Consider the following 24,543-nt stretch of genomic DNA (forward strand, 5'->3'; position numbering starts at 1 on the left):
TCAGCTGAAAATGTATGTATTGAAATCGCTAAATTCACTTAATCTCATCCACCCTTAATTCCCCTCTCTGTTTTCAACTTCTAAAATTAAAACTTATAAGTTTCACATGTGATTAAATTTTGCAGTATAATTTGTTTTTGCAACGAACTCGAATGCATGAATTTGTCCATGTGTATATGAAACGACCTGAATTTGTGGATCTCATGCAAAGATTTTGTGTGTTGGGGGATGGCAACCAAGATCAAGGTATATCCCTTTGTGCTTATGTCATCTCAATTTCCATTGAACCTTATTAAACATTGCTTTTCCCGCTCATTGAAAGTGTGTTTGGCGTCTCGCAACGACATGAGACACAACACCGACACATATATCTACATTCAATTATTCGATGTTTTCAAATTATTAACAGTTCAACGTGTTAGTGTTATGTTCGTGGTGGTTGAGTCAATACTTTATAGGTTAATAGACATATTTCTTTAACAAATACAATATCATTTGATGAATGGGGAAGCAACATATTTATACATTTGCATTAACAAATGTCAGTTTCAAATAATGGACTTATCATATATTAATAATTATACCATTAACGCCAACGAGTTAGTTGAAATTAAGTTAACCTAACGATTACTGATTGAGCAGTGGTAAAGATCGAATATTTATGCATATTACATAAGAATGCATAACATCTATTGTAAATGAGTTTTGACGGTTAATATAAACTAACAAACTAGCTTAACAAAAATCAAATGAATTAATCAACCATATAATTGGTTTTCTTAAAAAGAATAACAACGCACAAGGGCCATGAAGCTGCTTTGTCAATTTGTCCATTCATCATACAATCTTGTTTTCCGGCAAATTTTATATCTTGCATGGTAGTAAACAATTAAACTAATCTTGCTGCTTTAAAACTTGTTGTTGTACTAAATAAGACAACAATATAATTTACAAACTAATAATAAAAACATGTTTGATTTAACAAAACTATGTTCAAATCTTTTTATTTTAACTATAATTATAAAATAGTACTTTGTTTACACTTCACTACAAACTTTTGAAAATTACGAAATAAAGTGAAAACAAATGATTGATTTCATAATTAACGGTAAACATAAAATTGTATCATCAAATCAAAGAAGTCGGTCTATAGTTTTTTCTTTCTTCTATAGTATGTTGTGATGTTGTGATGATGATGTAGTAATGAAGTTATATTTTGTTTTCTTCGTGTTTTGACTTGATTTTTGTTAAATCCTACACTACAATTGGATTTTCCTCTAATAAGGTTTTTAGTGAGAAAGTTGTTTATTATTTCGTCTGTAAATTATGAATGGTATTTTTTATACAATTTTGAAGAACAATTTGTGTTTAATAATATATATATATATATATATTGAAATATGTAGATGTGCATTAATTGTTTTTAATATTATATGTCAAATAATTAGCAGGTAACATTTTTTTATGCTCGTGTGTTTGCAAATGTGTCTTTTATTTTACGTTTTTGTGGAAAAGAAAATAAATAAATATAAAAGAATAGATATAAACAAACGAGAGAACAAATAAATAAATGAATAGATTTGTTGATATTTTCCATCTAATTTCAAAGTGATAAATGATGTAACCTATCCTAAACTTAGAGGATCAAAACCAGTCATATGCTTGCCACGTGCAGAATAGAAAAACAATCGCACCAGACTGCTACATATATATAAACATAGGAGACATTTACCTCAATTTAAAATTTAACGGTTCGGTCTTTTTTTAGCTTGAACTCGTCAATAATTGAATCAGTACTAAATTGATCGGCCATTTCTTTTTCAATATAAAGCATCATATTGTCAGCAAGAAATTCATCCTCCATCTTGTTACGCAATCTTGTCTTGATTAACTTCATTGCTGAAAATGATCTTTCTGTAGTAGCTGTAGAAACCGGAAGACAAAAACATAGAAAAATAGAATTGAATAATCATGTCTTGTTCTAAAAATTGAATTGAATTGAATCAGCAGCATAGGAACAACACAACAGCATAGGAACATAATAGAATTGAATCAAACAACATAGAAAATCAAGGATTAAGTTTCCCCCAATTTTTTATTTCTAGGGTTCAAGGCTTCAACCAAACTGAAGTGAAAAGGAATCAAATTATAACTATTAAGAGAACAAACTGAAGTGAAAGGAATCAAAATCAAAGGAATGAAACATGATAGAATGAAGGAGAAGAACAAACTTGAATTGAAAATCAAGAAAACAACAAACTGAACTGAGGTGTATGAGAGTTTAGAGGAGCACCGTGCTGGTGCTGCCTCCATATCGTCGTCGCCGTGAATCGTGATGCACTTATGTTGCCGCCGTTCGTCGCGTCGCCGAAGGTGAAGAGTGGGGAGACCGTGAGGCGTGAGAGGTGAGAAGAATCACGTTTTGATATGTGAGGATGGAGAGGAGAGGGGGTACCGAGAGAGAGGCAGACAAAAACAATTGTGGTGTGGATTCCGGGAGAGGAGACCGTGCGCGAGAGATTGAGAGGTGAGAAGAAGAATCGCGTTTTCAGTATATAATTTTTTTTTTTAATTAGGGGGGTGCCGTGGCACCTGGGGTCTCAATAGAGATCCGCCCCTGTTCAGCGGTGAAGCGGTTGTATTTCAGCTGACATTCAACAACAACGCCTGTCTTCATATCATCATAATCATCATTTCTTACTTTCTTTCTTCCAAATTTTCAATTGAATTTCTCAAATTCGTGTTTTTTCACGTCACGCAAAGCATTGAATTGAATTGATTCATCGTTATCATCGAAGAGAAGTTGTTGTTTAACAATATTGCTAGATTGGAAAATGTTATCTTTGGAGTTTTTTGATAGGAACCCTTGGCTGCTTCTTCTTCCTCTAATCTTCCTTATGTCTGCTTCTTCTAGAACGGTCGTGGAGATATAGGGCCGCCGGCGTCCGGCGGTGAGAGGAAAAGGGAGAGGCAGCTATCAACAATGAAGATGACGAGAGGAATCAGATGAATTAGTCTCTATTTTAAGCTTTTAGTATTAGCCCTTGGATTTTATTTTTGCCATGTGTCATTTATCCATGCATTGGAGAGGAGTAAATGGAGGAATAAATGGAGCAGAGATGAACTCATCTCCAATGGGGGTCCTTACTTAACAAGGACCGCTCTCTGTTAAGGACCCTCCATTGGAAGAAGAAAAAATGAGTCCCCGTTAAGGAACGAAAAACTATATAAGGACCCTCTCTCTCGGGTAACTAACGGGTCCAACATTTAAAAAAGTAATAAAATGTGTACTACTTATCCCACTTGCATAAAGGAGTAATAAAATATGTACTACTTGGTCTCACTTATAAAAAGGAGTAATAGAAAAATTATTTCTTTTAATGATGTAAAGATAATGAGACATATTTAAGTACTTTTCATCGGAGTCCTTCTTAGAGTATTGCCATTAAAATCATTGAATCCTTAATAGGTACTTTTATTAAAAAATTATAAATAAGTGATGTGACATATGGGATCCATTTAAGGAGTCATTGATAAAAAAAACTTTCATAGTGGATGCTCTTAGAGTATTGCCTTAAACGGCATGAAGTTAGGTCGGTAACCGCAAAGAAGAAGGGAAGATCAAGACAAATTTGCTAACTATCCATTTATACATAACATCTTTCACTGAATAAACAAATCAAATTATAGATTAAGAGAATCCGGAGTTTGAATCACCTCAAATACTCGAGGGACCGTTTCAAAAAGAAAGACAAAAACAATTTAATGTTAAAATATTAAATGCATTAGATATGCTTTCCTTCTCTCCAAAATGGACCCTTACTTGAAAGGGATCCAGAGCAACTCAATTTATCGTTTTTCAATGGATTGATCTCTGATTTCAGAGCAACTCAATGGAGACAATAGGATTAGTGAAATGCTACTGTTGTATAATTGAATCAATTCAATTCATGTACTATGCATAACTGCACAATGATAAAGTTAAAAAAAAAAAAGCATTTAAGTTGGCGACCGAGTACGAGTACGATTTGTACAACAACATTAAATAATAAACATATATAAATATACAACTCAAAATCTGGAACTCCAAACTTATATATGTGAGTATATAATAATGAATATAAATGGGCCAATCGCCAATAGTTCGCCTTAAATCTCTCTACCTCAGTCAGTAAGCCAATCTTCCTCTATCCATAACTTTAATCCATTCACTATGTTTCATTAACATCAATAAATTTGGCCAAACTACATTCCAACGATGATAGGAGTTACATAGTTCAGAGCACATGCGGTAGCAGGTCACATAAAGATTTCGATTTCTTGCACAAGAACGGACCCAGAAAAGCAATAGGCCAAAGATCTGAATGAGAAAATCAAGTTATGATGATACAAGCTTCCATGTTCCTATAAAGTTTTATTCAGTTCTCATCAAGAGCAATATCAGCAGGGTCTCCTATCCAAGGTCTCCCTTCCCTCCATCGAAATCTTATTCTTAGTTTACCATTTGCATCTACTCCTACAACATGCCCCCTGCTGGCGTGCGTCTCCATCCCCCATCCCCACCGTGGTGATACAAGTCCATCTCTGATCCTTACTTTGTCCCCCACTTTATACGGTCTAACCCGTTCCATTTCACTTGCCTTACAAAGCCATAATCTCTCCACAAAACAGAATGACACCCATAAATTATCATCTTCCACCCGATGCACCACCCCGATGCTTGAATGACTCACTTCCCCCCAATGGTGGGTTGGAGTGGAAACTGATGCTCTAACCCTTACCCAGTCTCCAATACATAGCTCCTTCTCTTCTACCACCTCCACTTCTGATGGGTCTAACATCCATGTTCTTGAACCCGCTGGAGTGTATATCCGAAGTTTTCCATCAGCATCAATTGCTTGTATAGTACCAATACTAGCATGGGTGTGCCCTGACCACCCAAACCTAGGTTGTTTTACATTTTGTTTAACTCTAACCTTCTGTCCCACAATGAGTTTGTCAACTCTTTCAAGATGGGAACTTGGTCCCACCCATTTTTCTTGTTCCCCACAAAAGCCAACAAACGTGCTTCTGTCAGTTTCACCTCCTTCATAACCTATTCCTTGAACGACACCGACACTACCTGGGCCAATTGATTTCCAATTATTTACGTTTTCTTTCAGCCTCACCCACTCTCCCACTTCAAAGATTTGTTCTGCCTGAGATCTGAAGGATCGCCTTTCCACAGTCCCGACAAACCAAAGAATGCAACCCTGACTTCTCCATCCGCATGAATACTGGTTATAATACCTTGAGATTCAGGCTGAGCCCCGCCCCAACCAAACCTGGGTTCAGCCAAACCAGGTCGGAACCTAACATACTGCCCGACTTTAAAGCTAGGAACCTTTTCAACATCTGTATAATGAGTGATCCACTTCCCTTTACGGAAACAGCAAGCCAACTCCAAATATCCAGAATCCTGTACACTATGCACAACAGCTAAACTCTCTCTCCCAACACTATTCCAGTCATAACTTGGTCTATTTCCCAGGCTTGGTTTAGAGCGTACCCAATCTCCAACCTCAAATCCTGGAAGTCGTTCTGCATCTCCAGGAGAAACTTTCCACAAGCTCTGCCTACCAGTGACCCTCGCCTACAAACAAAAAACATTTAAAACACATATTGTCTGATGTAACCTCAAGATGAAATCAAATACTAATTAGCATTTGCAAAAATTTGATTTTAGCCATATAAAGTGGCAAAATTCCCCCACATATATGCTATTACCTAGGCAATATTTATATGGCTTTATAAGATTTAATACCAATCCGGGTCTATTACTATTTAGGTCCTGTTTCGTAGTAGTTATGGAACTGTACTTACATTGAGGGCACCATCCATGTCAATTCGCACTATTTTTCCAACAGTTGCTGCTGATTCATTTGACCACCCAAGCCGTGGCTGATTAACGGATTGCATCACACGAATTTCTTGTCCCACCTCAAAAGGAGGAACTTTCTCCACATCAGTGACCGAGCACGAAAAAGGCTTACTTCTGAAGCAAAAGGCAACACCCATATCGCCATCCTCTTACAAGCTATGAATTACACCAATACTGTTCCTTGTAATATCCTCCCATCCATATTTTGGAGAAGATACTGAAGCTTTCACTCTGACCCAATCTCCAACCTGATTTCAGATATATTAACAATTTAAATACAGGAAAACAATAATAAGGCATTACCCAGTAAGTACAAGGTAACAAACTTAAAATGGAAGCAAATGATCAACATCAACCAAAAGAATTGTCACCTTAAAATCTTCCACCTTCTCCATATCAGATGGATCAGCTTGCCATGGTATGGGTCGATTTGGTATTTCTATTATTAAGAGACCATCATTCTCAATCTCACTTATTCTTCCAACACTGTGATGTGTCTCACCACCCCAAGCATATCTAGGTTCTGCAACAGATCGCTTCACACATACCCTATCACCAATCTGTAAGACAAATACAAATCATGTAACAAAAATAGGACAAAAATATTAAGTCAGAGAATTAAAATAATCTACATTCCTCTTACCCTAAAAGGAGGAACATGCTCAATCTCCTCTGGTTCACAATGCCATGGATTTTGAACATAGCTCAACTCGACTAACAAACTACTGTCAGGTCGGATACAATATACAATGCCAATGGTTCCCGGTACCACATTTCCTAATCCATGCTTTGAAGTTGTAAGGGTTGGACGAACACGAACCCAATCTCCAACCTTGAACTCCTCAACCCGTTCCATCTCTGCTGGGTCAGCTTTCCATCCTCTGGATGCTCCAGGAAATCCAACACGGAGGATTCCATCCTCTGGGTCAACACATAATACTGTCCCAATGCTGTCACGTGACTGCCCACGCCAACCAAACCTAAAAGAAACAATGATCATCGAAGTTAAAGGCAAATGGGTGAAAGCACACAAGGCCCAATAAACAAAATTTAACAGACCAGACATAAGTTGGCGTCCTGTATATAACTTCTTCTGTTCATTTTTAGTTGTAACTAAGATTTTTTTACACATACCAAGAAAATCAATAAATTATGTTACTTTTGATAGAACTCTTTTTCGATAATATCATTAACTATTTATCATGCCACTCCACCTATTTATCTCACTGCAACTTAAGGATATAGTCGGCAACAATAGCTAATGTTGCATTGAACTTTGGAAACAAACACAATAGACATCTCTGGCATGTCCATCCCTAGAGTTGTTTTTCCAGCCATGTTCTATGTCCGTCCCTTTAGAGTTAGCTGCAGCTTGAGTGCAAGTTTGAACATATTTACGAATAATATCTTAGACAGAGAGAGTGATGGATATCATAATATATGAGGATAATTTGCGTTATTTTAGCGACACATGATTGGTCTCATTTTTAGGGATCTTGTAAGGAACCTTGTCTTATTCTTAGAAATTTTATCTGATCTTTAGTAAGTTACTTGCTCCCTTGATTAAGATCAGAAGTCTAGTACTTGACCTTTTTTGTTTTGCATATATAGGGGTTAGGTTTTTTTTTGTCTTCCATCGTATCAATCGAATCGAATGTCTAATACTATGCCAAGTCTCCGGTCTCAAATTTTTTCCTCACTAAACCCTATAACTTCAACCATCATTAAGATGTATATGGAAGCTATAGTGGTTTAATTTCTCTTCTCCCTCTTATTTTACCTTCACTGTACATTTTTTTCCTGTTTCACAAATTGGAATTTGGAGAAGTTTAACTTTTTATCCCGTGGAAAAAATGGCATGATAACCAGAAGAGTTGTTACTAAAAGGAACAGAAACTCCTCCACATTACACAGGATCTATGCAATCTGTATGTGACTAGTGTTTAAAAAAGATAAAAGGAACCCACCACCCACCACTGCAGGCGTTTAACTTAAAAAGCCATTACATTGCATGCATAAATAAGTGTTGCAGTTATGCAAACATCATACCTAGGTTCGTTTACATCTCCTTTCAGTTGTACATGCTGTCCCCTATCCAACGGTATGAGTTTTACAATTTCACTTGTCAGCACACGAACCTCGCCCGAACAAAATGAAACAATGAGATCATCATTATCTCTGCCTGGCACACTTTGCACAAAGCCAACACTATTTGGTTTAGCACCTTGCCACCCATGTTTTGGTTCTGTGACTGTTCTTTTAAACTTCACCCAATCTAATACGTCAAATCTACATATAGCAATAAGTAAACAAATTTTAATGCATATTTGCTGCATATGGAAAAATTATAAATATCATATCCAGCAAAAAAAATCCATAAAATGTTTTTCACCCACGTTATAGGAGATAAATGAACTCCTCTATTCACGAGTGCCTCCATCAAATCTTCGGATAACCACTCTCGGGGTAGACCTTCTAAGATGTCTCGTAGTGTCTTGCCTCTATCACAAAACAAATCTATCAGTCACGGTAATGATTTGGAATTCAATGTGTCTAATATGCTGATGTAGACGAACAATTAACAGCTAAACACAAATATTTGTTGAGAATAACTATTCAGATGTTTAGAGACTAAAAAATAATTGAAATTTAATGAAAATGCAGTGTCTTAAGCTGTGAGCTTGTGACTTACCTGTGGTTTCTGACTTCAATATCAGCATCAGGATTCAATAGCATCACAACAAGCCAGTCCAGATTTTCACGTATCATTTTTGCTGTTTCAGCTGCTATATGGAAAGCATTATCACCATCATCATCCTGCACAAAAATTACATTAGAATCATAACTAACAAAGATGTAATTGTAAGCTTCCTTCCAAAAGATAGGGAAAATATTAACTTTCAATTATTTCCACCAAGTAAACAAAATTCAAAGTAAAAATAAGTTGCACATACTAATATTGGATCATGCACAAATGAAAGTGCAAAGGTTCAAATACATAGTTAATACAAGGAGCACGACAAATAAAAAAAATATATACATTTCACTGTCATGGCAGCAAGGACATAATCCCAAATATATCAATTACAATTCATTCCAGAATTCAATTCAGTCATTTTAATTAATAGAATACTCTCGATGTTCATTTTATGTCTTCTCCAGCATACTTGCTAAGCTTAAATAGCAATCATGTTCTCTAGACGTGATAACCCTCCAACCGCCTTTAACAGTTTAGTTTATCTAAGATCAAAATTAAATTACTCGAGAGTGGCTACAGCAAATACTGATCTCAGAAACAAACAAGTCATACCGTATAATGAAGATCTGGTGAAGTAAACAGATACAACTTTGTTTATGGAATAAGAAAACAGGGTAAATAAGACCTCATGTGCAATGACCAAAGAACCATCCACAATAATGCTACCAGATCAAACTTTAACATTATTAATTATTCGAATTTGGGTGGTTACACCTAGCTCAAACACAAAAGCTAGCTCACGGGGCGAGTAATGCCTAAGTCTTATAAGAGCTACTTTGACCATATCTCTACTCTCAAGTCAATATGGGACCTCAACACACACATAGCATGACATCTAGAGTATGGATAAATGCGGATCGTTAATAACAGATCTAAGATATACTTCGATACCATATTAAAATTTCAACTAGGCCCAACTCAACTGTAAAAGCTAGCTCAAGGGACTAGATTTGTACAAACCCTCTAAAAACTATTTTGGCCATATCTACTAGTAATGTGGGATCTTAACATTAATTATAGCTTTAGTTATAATTATAATTATATATGTGATCAAATGGAGGAAAGGAGAACTTGTAATAGAACCTGCAAATTACAATCCGCCCCAGCATCTAGAAGCAGCCCAACACATGTCTTTGCACCCCTAGCTAAGGCCAAGTGAAGAGGTATACTATTGTGCACATTTCGAATGTTCACATCAACACCAGCAGCAAGAATAACCTACTCAGAGCAAGCAAAACATATTAGCGCATTCAAAATATTTATGGATACATTGTCATTTTAAACAAGAAGGTGATCCACAAACCTGAACCAAGTCCACATCATTTGTCATAGCAGCTGTATGCAAAGCTGTCCTCCCATTCTGTGAATCTTGAGCAGATGGATCAGCTCCTGCTGTAAGCAATATCTGCACCAAGTCTCTCCCCTCTATATATGGCATGAACACAAAAGAAAAGATGATCAAACTATTTTGTAAAGAGAAGAAATAGCAAAAACAACTTTAAGAATATCCATGCATTAACTCTCAAATTTGAAGTGACTTTTGAAGGCAAACATGGGGATTCAACTGAACATTATTGAGTTATCACACCCAAGGGCATTACTTCAATTATGATCAAAATGAGCATAGCAATTAAACAATCTAACATTGTGATGATACTTTGCTTCCACCCAAACCCAGATGAATACATTGCTTCATGCTTGAGTTTTCTTCCTTTATTTCCTTATTACACTTTGCTCACAGTTTTTCTTGCACTGGAGGATTCCTTACCCTTCAAAAGTTGTTTCTCGCCTTTCTATCTGAATCCTTGAAATTGACATGTAGTCAATCTTCAAGGATTACTGGACAAATTTTGGATATCTTTTTCTTGAAACATCATCCTAGTGATTAAAATACAGCTAACATTACAGCTTTAAAATGGATGCAATATAACAACCAGGCGACCAAATATTGTAGTAAATAAATAAATAGCCAATCCTCAAGATCACAATCAAGCAATGATGATTTGCATACCACTTTCATGGTCTTTCTTAGAAGCGGCTGCCATGCACAAGGCAGTGCCAATAGGGCTTGGTATGTCAATTGCTTCAGCAATCTCATCAGCAGTTGCAACTTCCACCCATCTCTTCACAACAGAAACATTCCATGTTACTACACACAAGTGCAGCGGTCTACAACAACATAGAAAAATTGTATGATGATTTGCACATATGCGATAATTAATAACAACAACAGAACATTATCTCACTGTATGGGTACAATTATGAACAAAATGACACATAAGGAAAGCAATGTGATTCTCGAATTCTGGGTATGCTTAAATTATCAGATTAAGTTTGAATTGGATCTTTGGAAGAATAAAAGCAAAAAAGCTATCATCTTCAATGCCTAACCTAACAATAATCCCTAACTCATCAGAAAAGTAAAATCTTATTCCTAGGATACATGCATAAAAGCCCGAGATCTGTAAAGACCAAGAGAATATATAAATAACTATTCAAAAATCTTACAACATATGACAGAGAATTTTGCAGCAAAATATAAAAGGAAAACACAGTGATGATGAAACAATAACTAGAATAACTAGCTTAACTTATGTAGTATAATGATACTCAGCTTCAATCATTATTGAAACCAGAAATGCAGATTCAATGTAAAATTGGTTTACAGAAATATATCATCCTGTTACCATCCTTAAATGTTTTCAATGATACAAGAGGATAAGAAATAATTAAAGTAATTCATAGCACCTCCTCCAGTCAAGCTACATCTTTCAACATGAAGGTACTATGCTATGACTGAAAAAAACATGCAGCGAACCAGAACACTATAGATGTGAAACTTCAAGTTGATGACAAATACACTTCCAAAAATCTGTTTTTCCTCAGTCTAAAATATAATATGTTAACAAATATCCCAATAGTTAATCAAGTTTATATACCTCTACACTGACTACTATACAAATTCTAAGATATAGAAAATCGAATAAGTAGTTACTCACGTCAAATTTTTTGAATTCGAGATGGCCATTGATCTACAGCCTCCATTCACTATCACAAGAGCACAGTCTGTGAACTTCTTGGCAATTGCCCTATGAAGTACAGATTCACCTTCGTCATCCACTGCATTGGGATCAGCTCCAGCTAAAAGTAACTCCTGTTATTTGTCCCCAAATAATTTAGGTGAATATAGCATCAATAAAGAAAAGGAATCATTAAGTAAAATTTAGTGAAAACGCACTCGCATACAATCTGGCTGACCATGATAGGCACAAACGTGAGCTACTGATGGGCCCAAGCCATCTCTTAATCGTGATGTCACATTAGCATTTCTTTTGATAAGGCTACATCCACATTCATGGGACCCAGCTGCTAAAGCAAAAACAAGAGGAGGATCCCCGTCTTTGTCCAAGACATCAACATTTGCCTCTGGATAATCCAGAATTGTCTCGACCAGTTCTGCACTGCCACGTCTACAAGCCAAGTGGAGAGCTGTTTGCCCATCAGCATTTTGAGCTTCCAATAGAGAAGATATGAAGTTGCTTTCATTTTCGGATGCAGCCTTGGCCAGAAAGTCTCTGTACAGTAAATACAAAGAGAAGAAATGTAATGACAAACAAAAATTTATTATAAGCTAGCTCAAGCCATAAAAATCCAGACACCAACCTAACGCCAGTGACATCCCCTTCAGACACAAGTCGATGGAGACGATTTGGGTCCTGAGGAATTTCTAATTCAGGTACTGGGGAAGCCTCTGTTACATTTGATACAGAGCCCTTAACAAGGTCACTGCATAAAAAAGAAATATATAACATTTTATAAGATAATCGCTGTTCATTTAACATCAAGAAAGCTCTTGGAATTGATTATTTGAGTTTATCATATGACATAAGCACGCATATAATGTTTGAGAGAACCTATCAAAAGAGAGTATGACATTCCCACAAGTTGTTTCATTATAGCCTCTCCTATAAAAAACCTGGAAATCCCAATTCCATTTGGAATTTTATCAATTACTTGTCTATCAAAAATTAATTGAATTTAGCTACCTCTCTTACACTCACAATTAAATATACTTCAAAAAAAGCATCTATATAACCACGATTATATGACCAATCATATATAACATTGATAATTTTATCAGCAATAATTTTTTTAGGAACACTTTTTTGAAATAAATTAAATAAGTTAAAATTTTGTTAAGATGAAAAAACTGGTTTATAGAAAAAAGACGCTATAAATATTCCGAAAAAGTTGCATTTATAAGCTTAAGAGAAGCTAACCCTTTCTCTTCTTCATTCCCATCCATCAACAAATTCTAATTTTACGGTAAAAACAACAGTTGAAAACGCAAATAGATTTTTGATTCGCAAATACAAATGGAAATTAACTCTTCTTGAATTGTGCACTTGCGAAATAAGCTCTCATATGATAAGCACTAATTGAATAAATACTTAATTAAGTAGTTTATACAAATGTTCCTTGAATAAGAAAACTTTGCATTGAGCACATTCAAAATCAAGCTCACATTTCCATACTAAATCAGAAACACCATAACTGCTCAATCAGATATTATAAAAACCAACCTTGAAGATGCAGTCATGGTTATAATAACTTAACAAACTTACTTATCAGGGCTTGCAGGAGGACTGCGTGGTATTTCTTGCAAATGACGGAGAAATATTGCCAGCATTGCATTGAAGGTAGGTCTTTTAGATGGTTTGAATTGTAAGCATTCTCCAATCATCTTCCACAATTCCCTTGGAATTCCACCACCAACCACACTAGCATATTGTGGAGGCTGTTTCTTTGCCTTGACAACTTGTCGATAGATTTCTTCTGCACTTAAACCAGCCCAACTGCACAAGCATAGTTTTTCCCTAAGGAATTTGAAAAAGAAGATCGAAGAAAATAAGGAAAAAAGCTAGAGTAAATAATGAGTTTTCTCCACGTACGGAATGGCACCCGTGCACATCTCGACCAATGTACAACCAAAACTCCAGGCATCTGATTCGGGAGATATACCTATTCCATCATCCCAGAACAAATTTAATGACTTCTTCACAGGTTCCCAGGCCTCTGGTGCTGTGTAATGTGGGCTGAGCATTATACATTCCATACAGGAATGGATCTTTGCGGAGTCGCACTCAGGTCTAGCCTTCCAACAGGAAGGCTTCTTCAGAATTGTAGCAAGTCCATAATCAGAAACCACAGCATGACCATTTGCATCAAGAAGTAGATTGGAAGGCTTTAAACTCATGCAAACAACGCCTGCAGCATGAAGTTCACCAACCCCTCGTGCAATGTCTGCCCCATATCTACATTTGGCAAATTACAATGTTACTATTATGGCTGTAAAGGCCAATAGAAATGCTATACGGAATAACTCTTATACAACCAAAACAATTATTAAGCTGCCTATATAGCATGGATAAGAAATCAGGCAATTAAATTAACACTAATGCAGATCGTCACAATAAAAAAAGTAAACGAAATGTACTGCTATTAATAATAAGGCTTAAATATGGAAATGGTCCCTGCAAATATCTAGCGTTTTGGTTTTAGTCCCTATAAAAATATTTTTTTGGTTTTGGTCCTTGGTATTTTGTTTTAATCCTTGTAAAATTATTTCATATTGAAATTGGTCCCTATAATATTCATTTTAGTCCTCGTTTTGAGGGACTAAAATCAAATATTCTACATATTACAAGGACCAAATCCAATATGAATCAATTTTACAAGGACTAAAACAAAATACCAAGGACCAAAACCAAATTTTTTATATTTGCAGGGACTAAAACCAAAAAAATATTTTCAGGGACTAAAACCAAAATGTCAGATATTTGCAGGGACTATTTTCATATTTAAGCCTAATAATTGATAATTACCTTTGTATCCATTAATCATTTTTATAATACCACTTTACCTGCCTATGGCCGGTTTAATTTAACTTCATCAGATTTCGTGTCAAAAGTCTTCGTATCGTTTAGCATAACTCTTAGATCAAAGGACAAATAATTCTGACTAAAACTTCTCTAAACGATTCCATTCAAATATTTAACTGTTTTCCAATGTTCTTATACTAGAGCAACATAAAAATAAGAGACTGGAGTAAAATATAAATATTTTAGACACCAAATAAACCATTCAGATTTAATAAAGACACAAGATAGAGTTTCCTTTCCGAAATTTGATTAGTATTCATCCAAAACCTAACAACATTGTGATGTATGCTACTTATACTAGTGAAATCACTACAATACTCATCATGGCTTCAAATCGTATGTCACATCAGTTAATAAAACGTGGTCTCATTTCATGCAATCCTACTGAGCATTTAACAAGCACGTAATCAGTTCGACATTCATAATTTTCATGATATCAGGATTAATTAGCACCATTAATATTTGCAACCTCAACATGCAACCAGTGTTGTTAAATAGTAGCTACAGCGGCGCGTAGCAGATTTGATCAAATCGCTATTGTTCCGGAATACGCTATTTGGTATAAAATATTGTGAAATAGCAGCCACAGTGGCGCTGTAGCACTGGTGCAAACCGAAATTGGAACAAACCGCTATTTTCCACAATCTGCAATTGACAACACTACGTGCAACATAGTAGAAACTAGAAACTAAATTGAAAACCATGATTGCATTACTAATCCAACACAATAATCACCCACTATGCTACTTAGCATTTGTCAATCACGGGTCCCAGAAAATAGCCGTTAGTACAAATCCCACTTTACGATAACTGTTTGTATAGCAAATTCAGCTATAGCCACTATACAACAACTGTTTGCACAGAAAAACAGGGAGTATTTAACGACTACATGAGAGAGAGAGAGAGAGAGAGTGCAATGAAATTGTGAGTATTGGGAAGGTTTCAACAAATTAATAGGATTAGTGGGTGTATTAGGAAGGTTTCCATAAATTAACTGGATAAGTGGGAGAGGAACTAACAGCCACAGGTCTCAAAACAAAAACGCTCTTTATAGGGTTTTGAACATTAATGATTGATTTTAAGTAACCGAGGTCACGGACCCAGAATTGTGAGGGAGTCGAACAGAACCAGCTTGCAGAAGCTCACGATTCCACCATTCTTACATCTTTGCGCAGCAATCCCTGCGCACCCACCAATTTGTGTTTCAAGCCATGCACAAACACAAGGGGTTGCAAGATGTAGCAGCGTACGATTCTACGTTCTGAATCTAGTCTACCATGACTACGCTATTTAACAGTACTGTCAATCACAGATCACAGAAAATAGCTATTCGTACAAACTCCACTATAGCCACTATAAAACAACCGTTTGTATTATTAAATAATGTATCACAGAACAATAATGATTGCATAGCGAAATTTGATCAAATTGATGTTGTTTTGCGATACACGATTTAGTATAAAACATTGAATTAGCGGCTACAGCGGCACTACAGCACTGATGTATATCAAAATTTGAACAAGCAGCTATTTTCTTCCACAATCCTCAATCGACAAAACTACGTGCAAATCAAGAGAATGTAAACTAATCCAACATAATGATTACTCAATACGCTACATAGTCAATCTCCAAAAACAGAAATTAGCCATATGTACAAATTCCGTTATAGCCACCATACGACAACAACAAGCTATAGCCACTATATGACAAAAACAAGCTATAGCCACTATACGACAAAAACGGTTTGGGATACGACAAAAACGGTTTGTGATACGACAACAACAGTTTGTAACAAAAACAGTTTGTAATACAACAACTGTTTGTAATAAATAGCATATCGCAGAACAACAGTTGATGTGTTCAAATTCTGGTACACTATAACGTTACTATACCAGCTACTAACGGCTACTCAATACCTAGTCAAATCAATTTCTTCCAATGACAATAATCAAAACAACAACATGAACAGAAAAAAGCTAAATCAAGATAAAATCAAAATTTCAGAAAACCTCAAGACTTGTTCCAAAGTGAGTCTTCCTTCATTCCTTAGCATCTCCGATTGAACCGATCCAAAACACTTATCCATCACAAGACACAAACCCTCATCAACCTTCATAGCACCATGAAAAGTACAAACATTCCTACACTACATTGAAGTCCTACGCAAATCCTCCAACTTCCCTAACATCCAATCCAAATCCATTCCCTCATTCAATACCACCTTTTTCACCGCCACTTGATGCTTACACCTTCCACCTCCAATCACCGCCGACCACATCTCCACTCCAGCTCTCCTCCCTTCCCCAATCCTCCTCACCAATTTCAAATCCTGATGCACTCCAACCTCAATCACCGGCGCACATCCTCCCGAACTCGACGCCTGCGATCCGCGGCTGTTCCTACACATAATTGAGCAAATAATAACTCTTAACACAACCTCTTTTTAATTTTATATTTTAAAAAATTTCAAGTATAAAGTCTATTTTAAAAATTATTCTACATAATTTAAAATAAAAATGAATTTCTCAAGTAACAAAAATTATAATATGTATGCATAGGTAAATGAATAGATATATGATGATTATTGTTTAATACATACTTGCGGCAATCTAGTTTCTGATCGTCACCGTCGTCAACCTCGCTGTCATCTCGGTCTTCATCATCATCGGTGAAATCACAATCACCGCCGCCACCACCTCCGGCAGCGGCGGCGGAATCGGCGGCGGAGAGGATTAACGAAAGAACGGCGTAGTTTTTGCGGAGAGCTTGAACTGAGTTACCGACGGTGGACACGTGGCGGCAACGAGGACATGTGAGATTAGCGTCGGAGGAAGATGAGAACATTCTAGAAAGACACTCTTTGCAGAAGCCATGACCGCATTGAAGAAGAAGAGGAACTCGTTCTTCTTCGTTGTACCGCGTTTGGCACACCGAACAACAAGGGATTTTCATTTCTGCTTACTCTTTCTCTCTCTATCGTGCTTTTCGCTTCTGTTTATTCTGATTTTGAGGTGAAAAGCGCGTTTGAGTTTGATCGGAAATTGAGGTGAAAGGATCTTAGTTTAAAAGGAAATGGAAGATTTTAAGGGTGTGAATAGCAGATCTCTATAGGTTAAGTAAAGGGAAAGGAGTATGAAGTTTGTAGGGTGAGTTTTAAGAGTGATCAATTAGGCTAATGATGAAGGAAATCTAGAGAGAGAAAGGTGTTTAGGTAGAGAGAGAGGAAGAAGAAGGTTGTGATTTGTGAAAAGTGGGATTTTTGGTATTCATTTTTGTTTCTTTTCTCATTTTCTGACAAATGGATTTTGGCCTAGGTCGGTAGGAAAAAATGGAAGGAATTTGGGTTGGGTTGGGTTTGCTTGGACTTTGAACTTTGAAGCCCTCAAAACACTTGCATGCTTGATAGAGAAGTGGAAAACAACTTGATGAGTTTTTTATTTTATTTTAAATATATGATATATGATATGATTTCGTTATACCGCAAAAGGATTTAGTGTGTGTTTGGACGAGCAATGTGGATATGACTGTTATAGAGAATTTATAGTTCTTTTGTTGTGGTTTTTAGAAGTTATAATGTGTAGTTTTTGATTCAGTAATGTGATAAGTACCTTGTATGGGGAGTAAGTTTGTAAGAATGAAGCTCAAAGGAATTGATGGTGGTATGGGTCGAATTTTCAACGTGTTTGGAGATCTACTGATAATTTAAGTTTTGCAGATACTTGCACAACATCTTCTATTTATGGATTTGCACGTGTGTTTATACAGTTAGATACAAAAGTTTTTCGAATAGAAGAAGTTTGACTTCTCGTGTAGATATCTTTGTCTATTGAATTGTGAATACAGAGATAATATAACCATTTCTGATTCGGTTAAATATGGATATCTGATATAGATGAAAGAAAATCAGTCAAACAAATATGAAAAATACGGAAAAATGGATGGATGAAAACCATTTGGGTTGGGTTGGCTTGGATTTGACTTTGAGCTTTAAAGCCCTCAAAACACTTGCATGCTTGAGAGAGAAGTGGAAAATAATTTGATGAGTTTCTTTTATTCTAACTTTATATGCTATATGATATGATTTTGTTATACTATAAAGGATTTAGTATGTGTTTGGACGAGTAGTGTGGACATGACTGTTACAGAGAATTTATAATTTTTCTCTGTAATGATTTTTAGAAGTTATAATGTGTAACTTTTAGTTCAGTAATATGTTATGTATAATGTCCAAATACTTACGTAACATCTTGTATTCATTGATTTGCACACGTGTATATATAGTTAGATACAAAAGCTTTCTAAAATAGAAGTTTGACTCCTTTCTGATTCGGCTAAATATAGATATTTGATATAGATGAAAGAAAATCGGTAAAACAAATACAAACACACTTGGCATATGTTTGGTAACTAACTAGGACATCGTTTCCGCTTGTCTACAACTTACGTCGTAAAAGTGTGAAGCTAATATTTGTTGTTTCTCGATAACCTCGAGAGGTTGCCGTCATTTCTTTATTCCCCCTTTGCTTAGATAGATTATCATTCTCTTCGTCTCTCTAGAATTTACTTTGAATTTATTTGGAGTTTATGATATGATAAGCAACGGGTGAATACGTTCGCAAGAATGAAACTCAAAGAAATTAACGAGGGACTGTGTTGATTTCTCGACGTGCTTTGAGAGTTTGTTCATAATTTCAGTTCTTTAGATACTTGTACAACATCTTTTATTCATAGATTCACACATGTGTTTATACAATTAGATACAAAAACTTTTTTCAGAATAAAGAAGTTTGACTCCTCCCATTTATATCTTTGGATATTGAATTGCGACCACATAGATAAAAAAAAAAAAAAAAAATCATTCCTGATTCGACTAAATGTGGGTATCTGATATACATACATAATAGATGAAAGAAAACTAGTCCAACAAAAACAAACACACTTAGCGAGTGTTTGTGCTTGCGGTGGAAACAAAGTAATGTGCGTCCACAAAGAAGCTACAATTTATAGTTTCTCTTTTCCACGACAACTCTCTCTCTCTCTCTCTCTCTCTCTCTCTCTCCCTCCCTCCCTCCCTCTCCCTCTCTCTCTCTCAACGTGTGGAAGCAGCATAAAAACGTATAATCAAACACATGCTTGGTTTATGTTTGATAACTCAGTGGGTTATTGTTGTTGCATGTTTACATCATTTTTCATTGTGAAATTGTAAAGATGACCTTTGTAGCTTCTCACTAAACTTGAATGGTTGTCGTGGTATTGTTATTCTCCCTATGCTAACTTAGACTTTTATTCTCTATCTTTCTTTATATTTTTTCTTTAATATTATACAATCTTACAATTTCAAGGACCGTCTTAAATATTCACTCAGAATGAAAAACATAGTTGCGAAATAGTTTTATGATTGAAATGTACATAAAAAAAGACATTTTCAAAGGCTTATTCCATAAAAGGGATATATAACAATATTTATCATAATATTTTTTTTAGTACGCCATCTTGATTTCGTCACTTTTATTTGAAGCTTGTATGGATAAATATAATTCCAAGATATGATAATATTTTTAAGCGATTTTCATCTAGTATGTTATTTGGATTTATATATTGTTTGTCGATTTTTTAGTTAGTTTTTTTGCCATCCAAATGTTGGAATTATATCATAAAGTCTTCATTAAACTTGTAGTGGTGATGTTATTTTCATAGGACAATAATTTCATTCTAAAATGATATATCTATCACACAAGATATGACATAATTACTTACTACGCAAAATCATATTCCAACATCTTTGTTCTTACTCCCTAGTCAATTATTTTTGAAACTTCCTAGTCAATTTTGACTTAGTACCTGAGTTTGATCTAACTTGTCTTGCTTAGCAAAAAACGTAAGTGCATGGATTTCTAAAAAAAATATTTTTTGTTTAAATCATGCAGCTCATCTATGCATACATTTTTTATTAAACTTTGTTTCTCTCACACACACATATATATTATATAACATCTAATTTGATCGGATTAAATATGTTTTTGTCTCTATAAATATATCAACTTTTTGTTTTAGTCTCTTTACAATTCTCCTTCAATTTTAATCTTTCAGAAAAATTTCATCACCACTTTTGGTCCCTACTTTTAACTAAACTCATGTTTAGCTTTTAAATTTTTAAATGAAATTGTGAAGAAATATGTAGAATATTATAACAATCTCTCCTAAAAAAATTAATTTTTTTGAACAAAACATAAATTAAATATGATTTTTTTCAGCTTCAAAAATGGAAAAATTCATATTTAATTCATGTTTTGTTAAAAAAATCTCTTTTTTGATAGATTCTTATAATATTCTAAACATTCTTGTAAAATTTCATTAAAAAATATGAAGTCTACACATGCGTTGACTTAAAAGAAAGGACTAAACTGGTGGTGGTATTAAAAATGTGTATCACTAATATTAAAAATGTTGGTGATATTTATCATCCAAAAAAGTTGGGATAATTCTCATAACAAAATAAATTCTATTTTAGTTAAAAATATGCTTACAAGATAAATTTATCTTAATATTGTCTTTCAAAGATTCCCAAAAAAAAAAATTAAATTATATCAATATATTAATGTGAACTTTCTTGAATTGATTGAAAGAATTGAATAATTGAATTTGATAATGCAAGATCATGCGAGACGCATTCATAATTTATGAATCCGATGTGAGACACGCTTGGGATCATGTGGCCCACACTCAGTTTTTCTTTTTTTTGTTCTTTTTATCAATAGCTGCATTTGACATTCAATCTTTTGGGGTGCTAAAATTTCGGTCTACTTCGTAGGTGCTATTGTTCTCAACTTTTGCGGTATTTTATTTGTTTTGGTGTCAATAGAGTATTTGATTTATTTTCAAATGTTGTCTAAAAAAACATTTATTTGGTAGTGAAAAGCGAAATAAAAAAACAAAATGAAGAGCTAATAAAAACAAAACAACGAACCAAATTTTTGTATTGATGTATTATGCAAGTGACTATTTTCTCATATTATGTCTAAGGTCCATAAAACTCTAGGAATGGCCTCGCCGGAGGATTAAAGAGTTATTTCTTCAAGGACTGTTTGTATGACAGATCAGTGAGCAAAACTATCTGTAATTATTTTAGTGTTTCAAAGTTTCCAAACCACATAATTTGCTTTCCAAACACTTTTCACTCAATTCTTGATGTTAAGATATGTAATTCGTTTGGTTAGATATGAACCTATAAATTTGGTTTAAGTAACTTATGACGAACATTTGTACTTTTTTTAAATAATTTGTTCGTTTAGATCCATTTTTTTTATTGTTGAAGTGCATATGTTTAAAAGAATAATTGTTTCACAATCCTTAAAAAAAATTGATTCCCAAATAAATTAAATTGAAATTTTCCTAAAATTATTCATTCAATAGAATTTATTAACCCGTTAAAGACAACGACTTTATTAATTCCTATTATATTAGTTTTTTTTTAGGGAACCTATTATATTTGTGTATTGTCGGATGAAAAATACGGTTTAAATGATCATCGTTCAAAACATAATTGGGCACTACAACAAGGTGTAAGTTTGGCCATTAACAGTGTTGTCCTTTAATATGCAAGTACAATGTGTGTCTCCAATCATTCCACCCGACATCAACATGATACGAGGTTTGTATCATGTGTTGCACATGAGTGACAAAATGTACAAGTGTTTCTTTTGCTTCTTTTTTCTACCTTCTAGATTTTTCACTCAATCATTTTGCATGTGTATTTTTCGCCCCCTAATTTTTACGAAGTTGTGATTTTGGTCACCTAAAAAAAAACTACAAAATCGTCCCCTAAATTTTGCAATTGTAGTAGTTTTGGCCCCAAGACCATTTTTTGGTAATAAAATAAAATAAAATAAAACGTGACACCTCACTTAGGGTGCCACGTTAGCGTAGATCGAGTCAAAATTGGCTTTGGGGGCCAAAACTGCCACAGATGCAAAACTTAGTGGACGATTTTGTAGTTTTTTTTCTTAGGGGCCAAAATCACAACTTTAAAAAATTTAGGGGGTTAAAACTGCTATTAAGCTTTTTTTATTTTATTTAGTTTCTCTTAATTTTTTCTCCCGTAAAAAACTATATTTGATGTATGTTAGTTATTAAATGCGACTATTTTTCTCATCAAAATTCAAATATTGTTTGCTATATTATGACTTGTCAAATATTAATATTTTTTTTTTTATCTTCATTGCAAATTCCAAATTAATAAATAGAAAATAAAACTATTTAATTCAACATCAGTCATAACTTCAAAATAATGCAGCGGAAAGTTTTGCATTTCAATAACAACCACAACGATTTAAATCTCCAACAATATCCTGGCATTAAGCCTAAACAACAAAAGTCAACCAACAAAGGGCCACATCATCAAGTTCCAAAAATTGATACATAGGAGGAAAACAACAATAAAATAATATAAATATTCCCATCCCACGTATCAGAGCCCTAGACACGACAATGAGCCACCACCAACTACTCAGGATCACCTGCAAGTTACCCATAGGAAGGGCAACGTTTTCAAGCAGAAGGGGTGAGATTCACAACAATAAATATAAATATTAAAATCATCAATTGAATCTAACACCCTAATCAACAACACATTATCTTGTAAACATATATATATATATATATATATATATATATATATATATATATATAAGTCACAAGCAACAACAACATCAACAATACACCATAATCACAATGAATATAAATATATAACACATATTCAACACCAACATCATCTATCAGATAATAACTGAAATCAACAACCAAGACTCATGTAAATGACATGACCACTGCTAAGACACCATCTTAGACTTCTTAATGAAATGCAATTATGCATGTGGTACCAATCAGGACCGAGGCCCTCACCGCTTTTGAATGGTTAAAGCATTCATCAGGACCGAAGCCCTCACCGCTGTTGAGCAACTAGTACTCCAGGACCGAAGCCCTCACCGCTGTTTTATGCATATGCAATGGACCTACTTGTGTATATCTACATACAACTGACCATGCAATGCAACTCCATGTGACTCCACTTAAACGACATGTATGATTAATAATTAGAACATACAATGCATTCCTCATCATCAATCAACATCCAACAGAGATTCAACCATTCAGAATGATGCACAATTAAATATAATTATGCTTAAACAACAACACTCAAACCTCATTAATCAATCAAGCAAAACTGCACTCAAAACTGCACTAGCTCGCCTCGCGAGCACATCTGCTCGCCATGGCGAGTTCACAAAAACACTAGCTCGCCATGGCGAGTTCAAGGCGAACTCGAGGCGAGTGAAAAACAGGTGCTCTTGGGAAAAAGTGACATTTTCTCACTCAAACTCCAATTCTAAGTTCCCTATTCATCTTTTTAACCTAAAACTTCCACCATTCATCTTTATTATCATCTAGGTACCTTAAACCATCCCCAAAACATCCTATAACAACTTTTCAAAAATCAAGTTTTATCCAGGCTTACTCGCCATGGCGAGTTGGACTGCTCGCGAGGCGAGCTATGAAGTTGCTCACTCGCCATGGCGAGCACAGCTACTCGCGAGGCGAGCGATGAACTTCTGTACGGGCAGAAAACTGGTTTTACCCAAAAATCCCATTTTTCTTCCAATCACTCCCCAAATCAGTTTACAGATACATAATTAAGTGTTCTATGCGACCAGAAACTAATTCTAATCCCAAAATCATGCTTACAACTTCAAAATCATCATTTTAACATAAAACCCCAAATTCTCAATTCCTCACCAAAACCTGTTAAACTCAAAATCAGAAATCAGTAACTACATTATTGAAGTAAACCTCACCATTACCTTAAAATTGCAGAAGAAATGTGCAGCAAAAGTCCACTCTTGGTTCCTCCTTGGTTCTCTCTTGTT

At 35.0% G+C, this 24,543-nt stretch overlaps 1 protein-coding gene across 1 annotated transcript; it reads right to left on the bottom strand.

Moving 5' to 3' along the window:
* Positions 1-3,978: 3,978 nt before the first annotated feature.
* On the bottom strand, positions 3,979-17,894 carry LOC25480435 (E3 ubiquitin-protein ligase KEG). Its single transcript, XM_039834276.1, is given in 18 exon segments — positions 3,979-5,200; positions 5,203-5,632; positions 5,863-6,168; positions 6,292-6,480; positions 6,564-6,900; positions 7,970-8,209; positions 8,317-8,421; positions 8,613-8,737; positions 9,762-9,896; positions 9,982-10,103; positions 10,690-10,847; positions 11,678-11,832; positions 11,917-12,253; positions 12,342-12,464; positions 13,304-13,534; positions 13,631-13,993; positions 16,630-17,019; positions 17,220-17,894. Coding segments are annotated over 18 exon segments (4,881 nt in total). The 5' UTR covers positions 17,573-17,894; the 3' UTR covers positions 3,979-4,418.
* Between the last annotated feature and the right edge of the window lie 6,649 nt (positions 17,895-24,543).

The sequence above is a fragment of the Medicago truncatula genome, chromosome 1 (assembly GCF_003473485.1).
Source record: "Medicago truncatula cultivar Jemalong A17 chromosome 1, MtrunA17r5.0-ANR, whole genome shotgun sequence".
Classification (NCBI taxonomy): Eukaryota; Viridiplantae; Streptophyta; class Magnoliopsida; order Fabales; family Fabaceae; genus Medicago; species Medicago truncatula.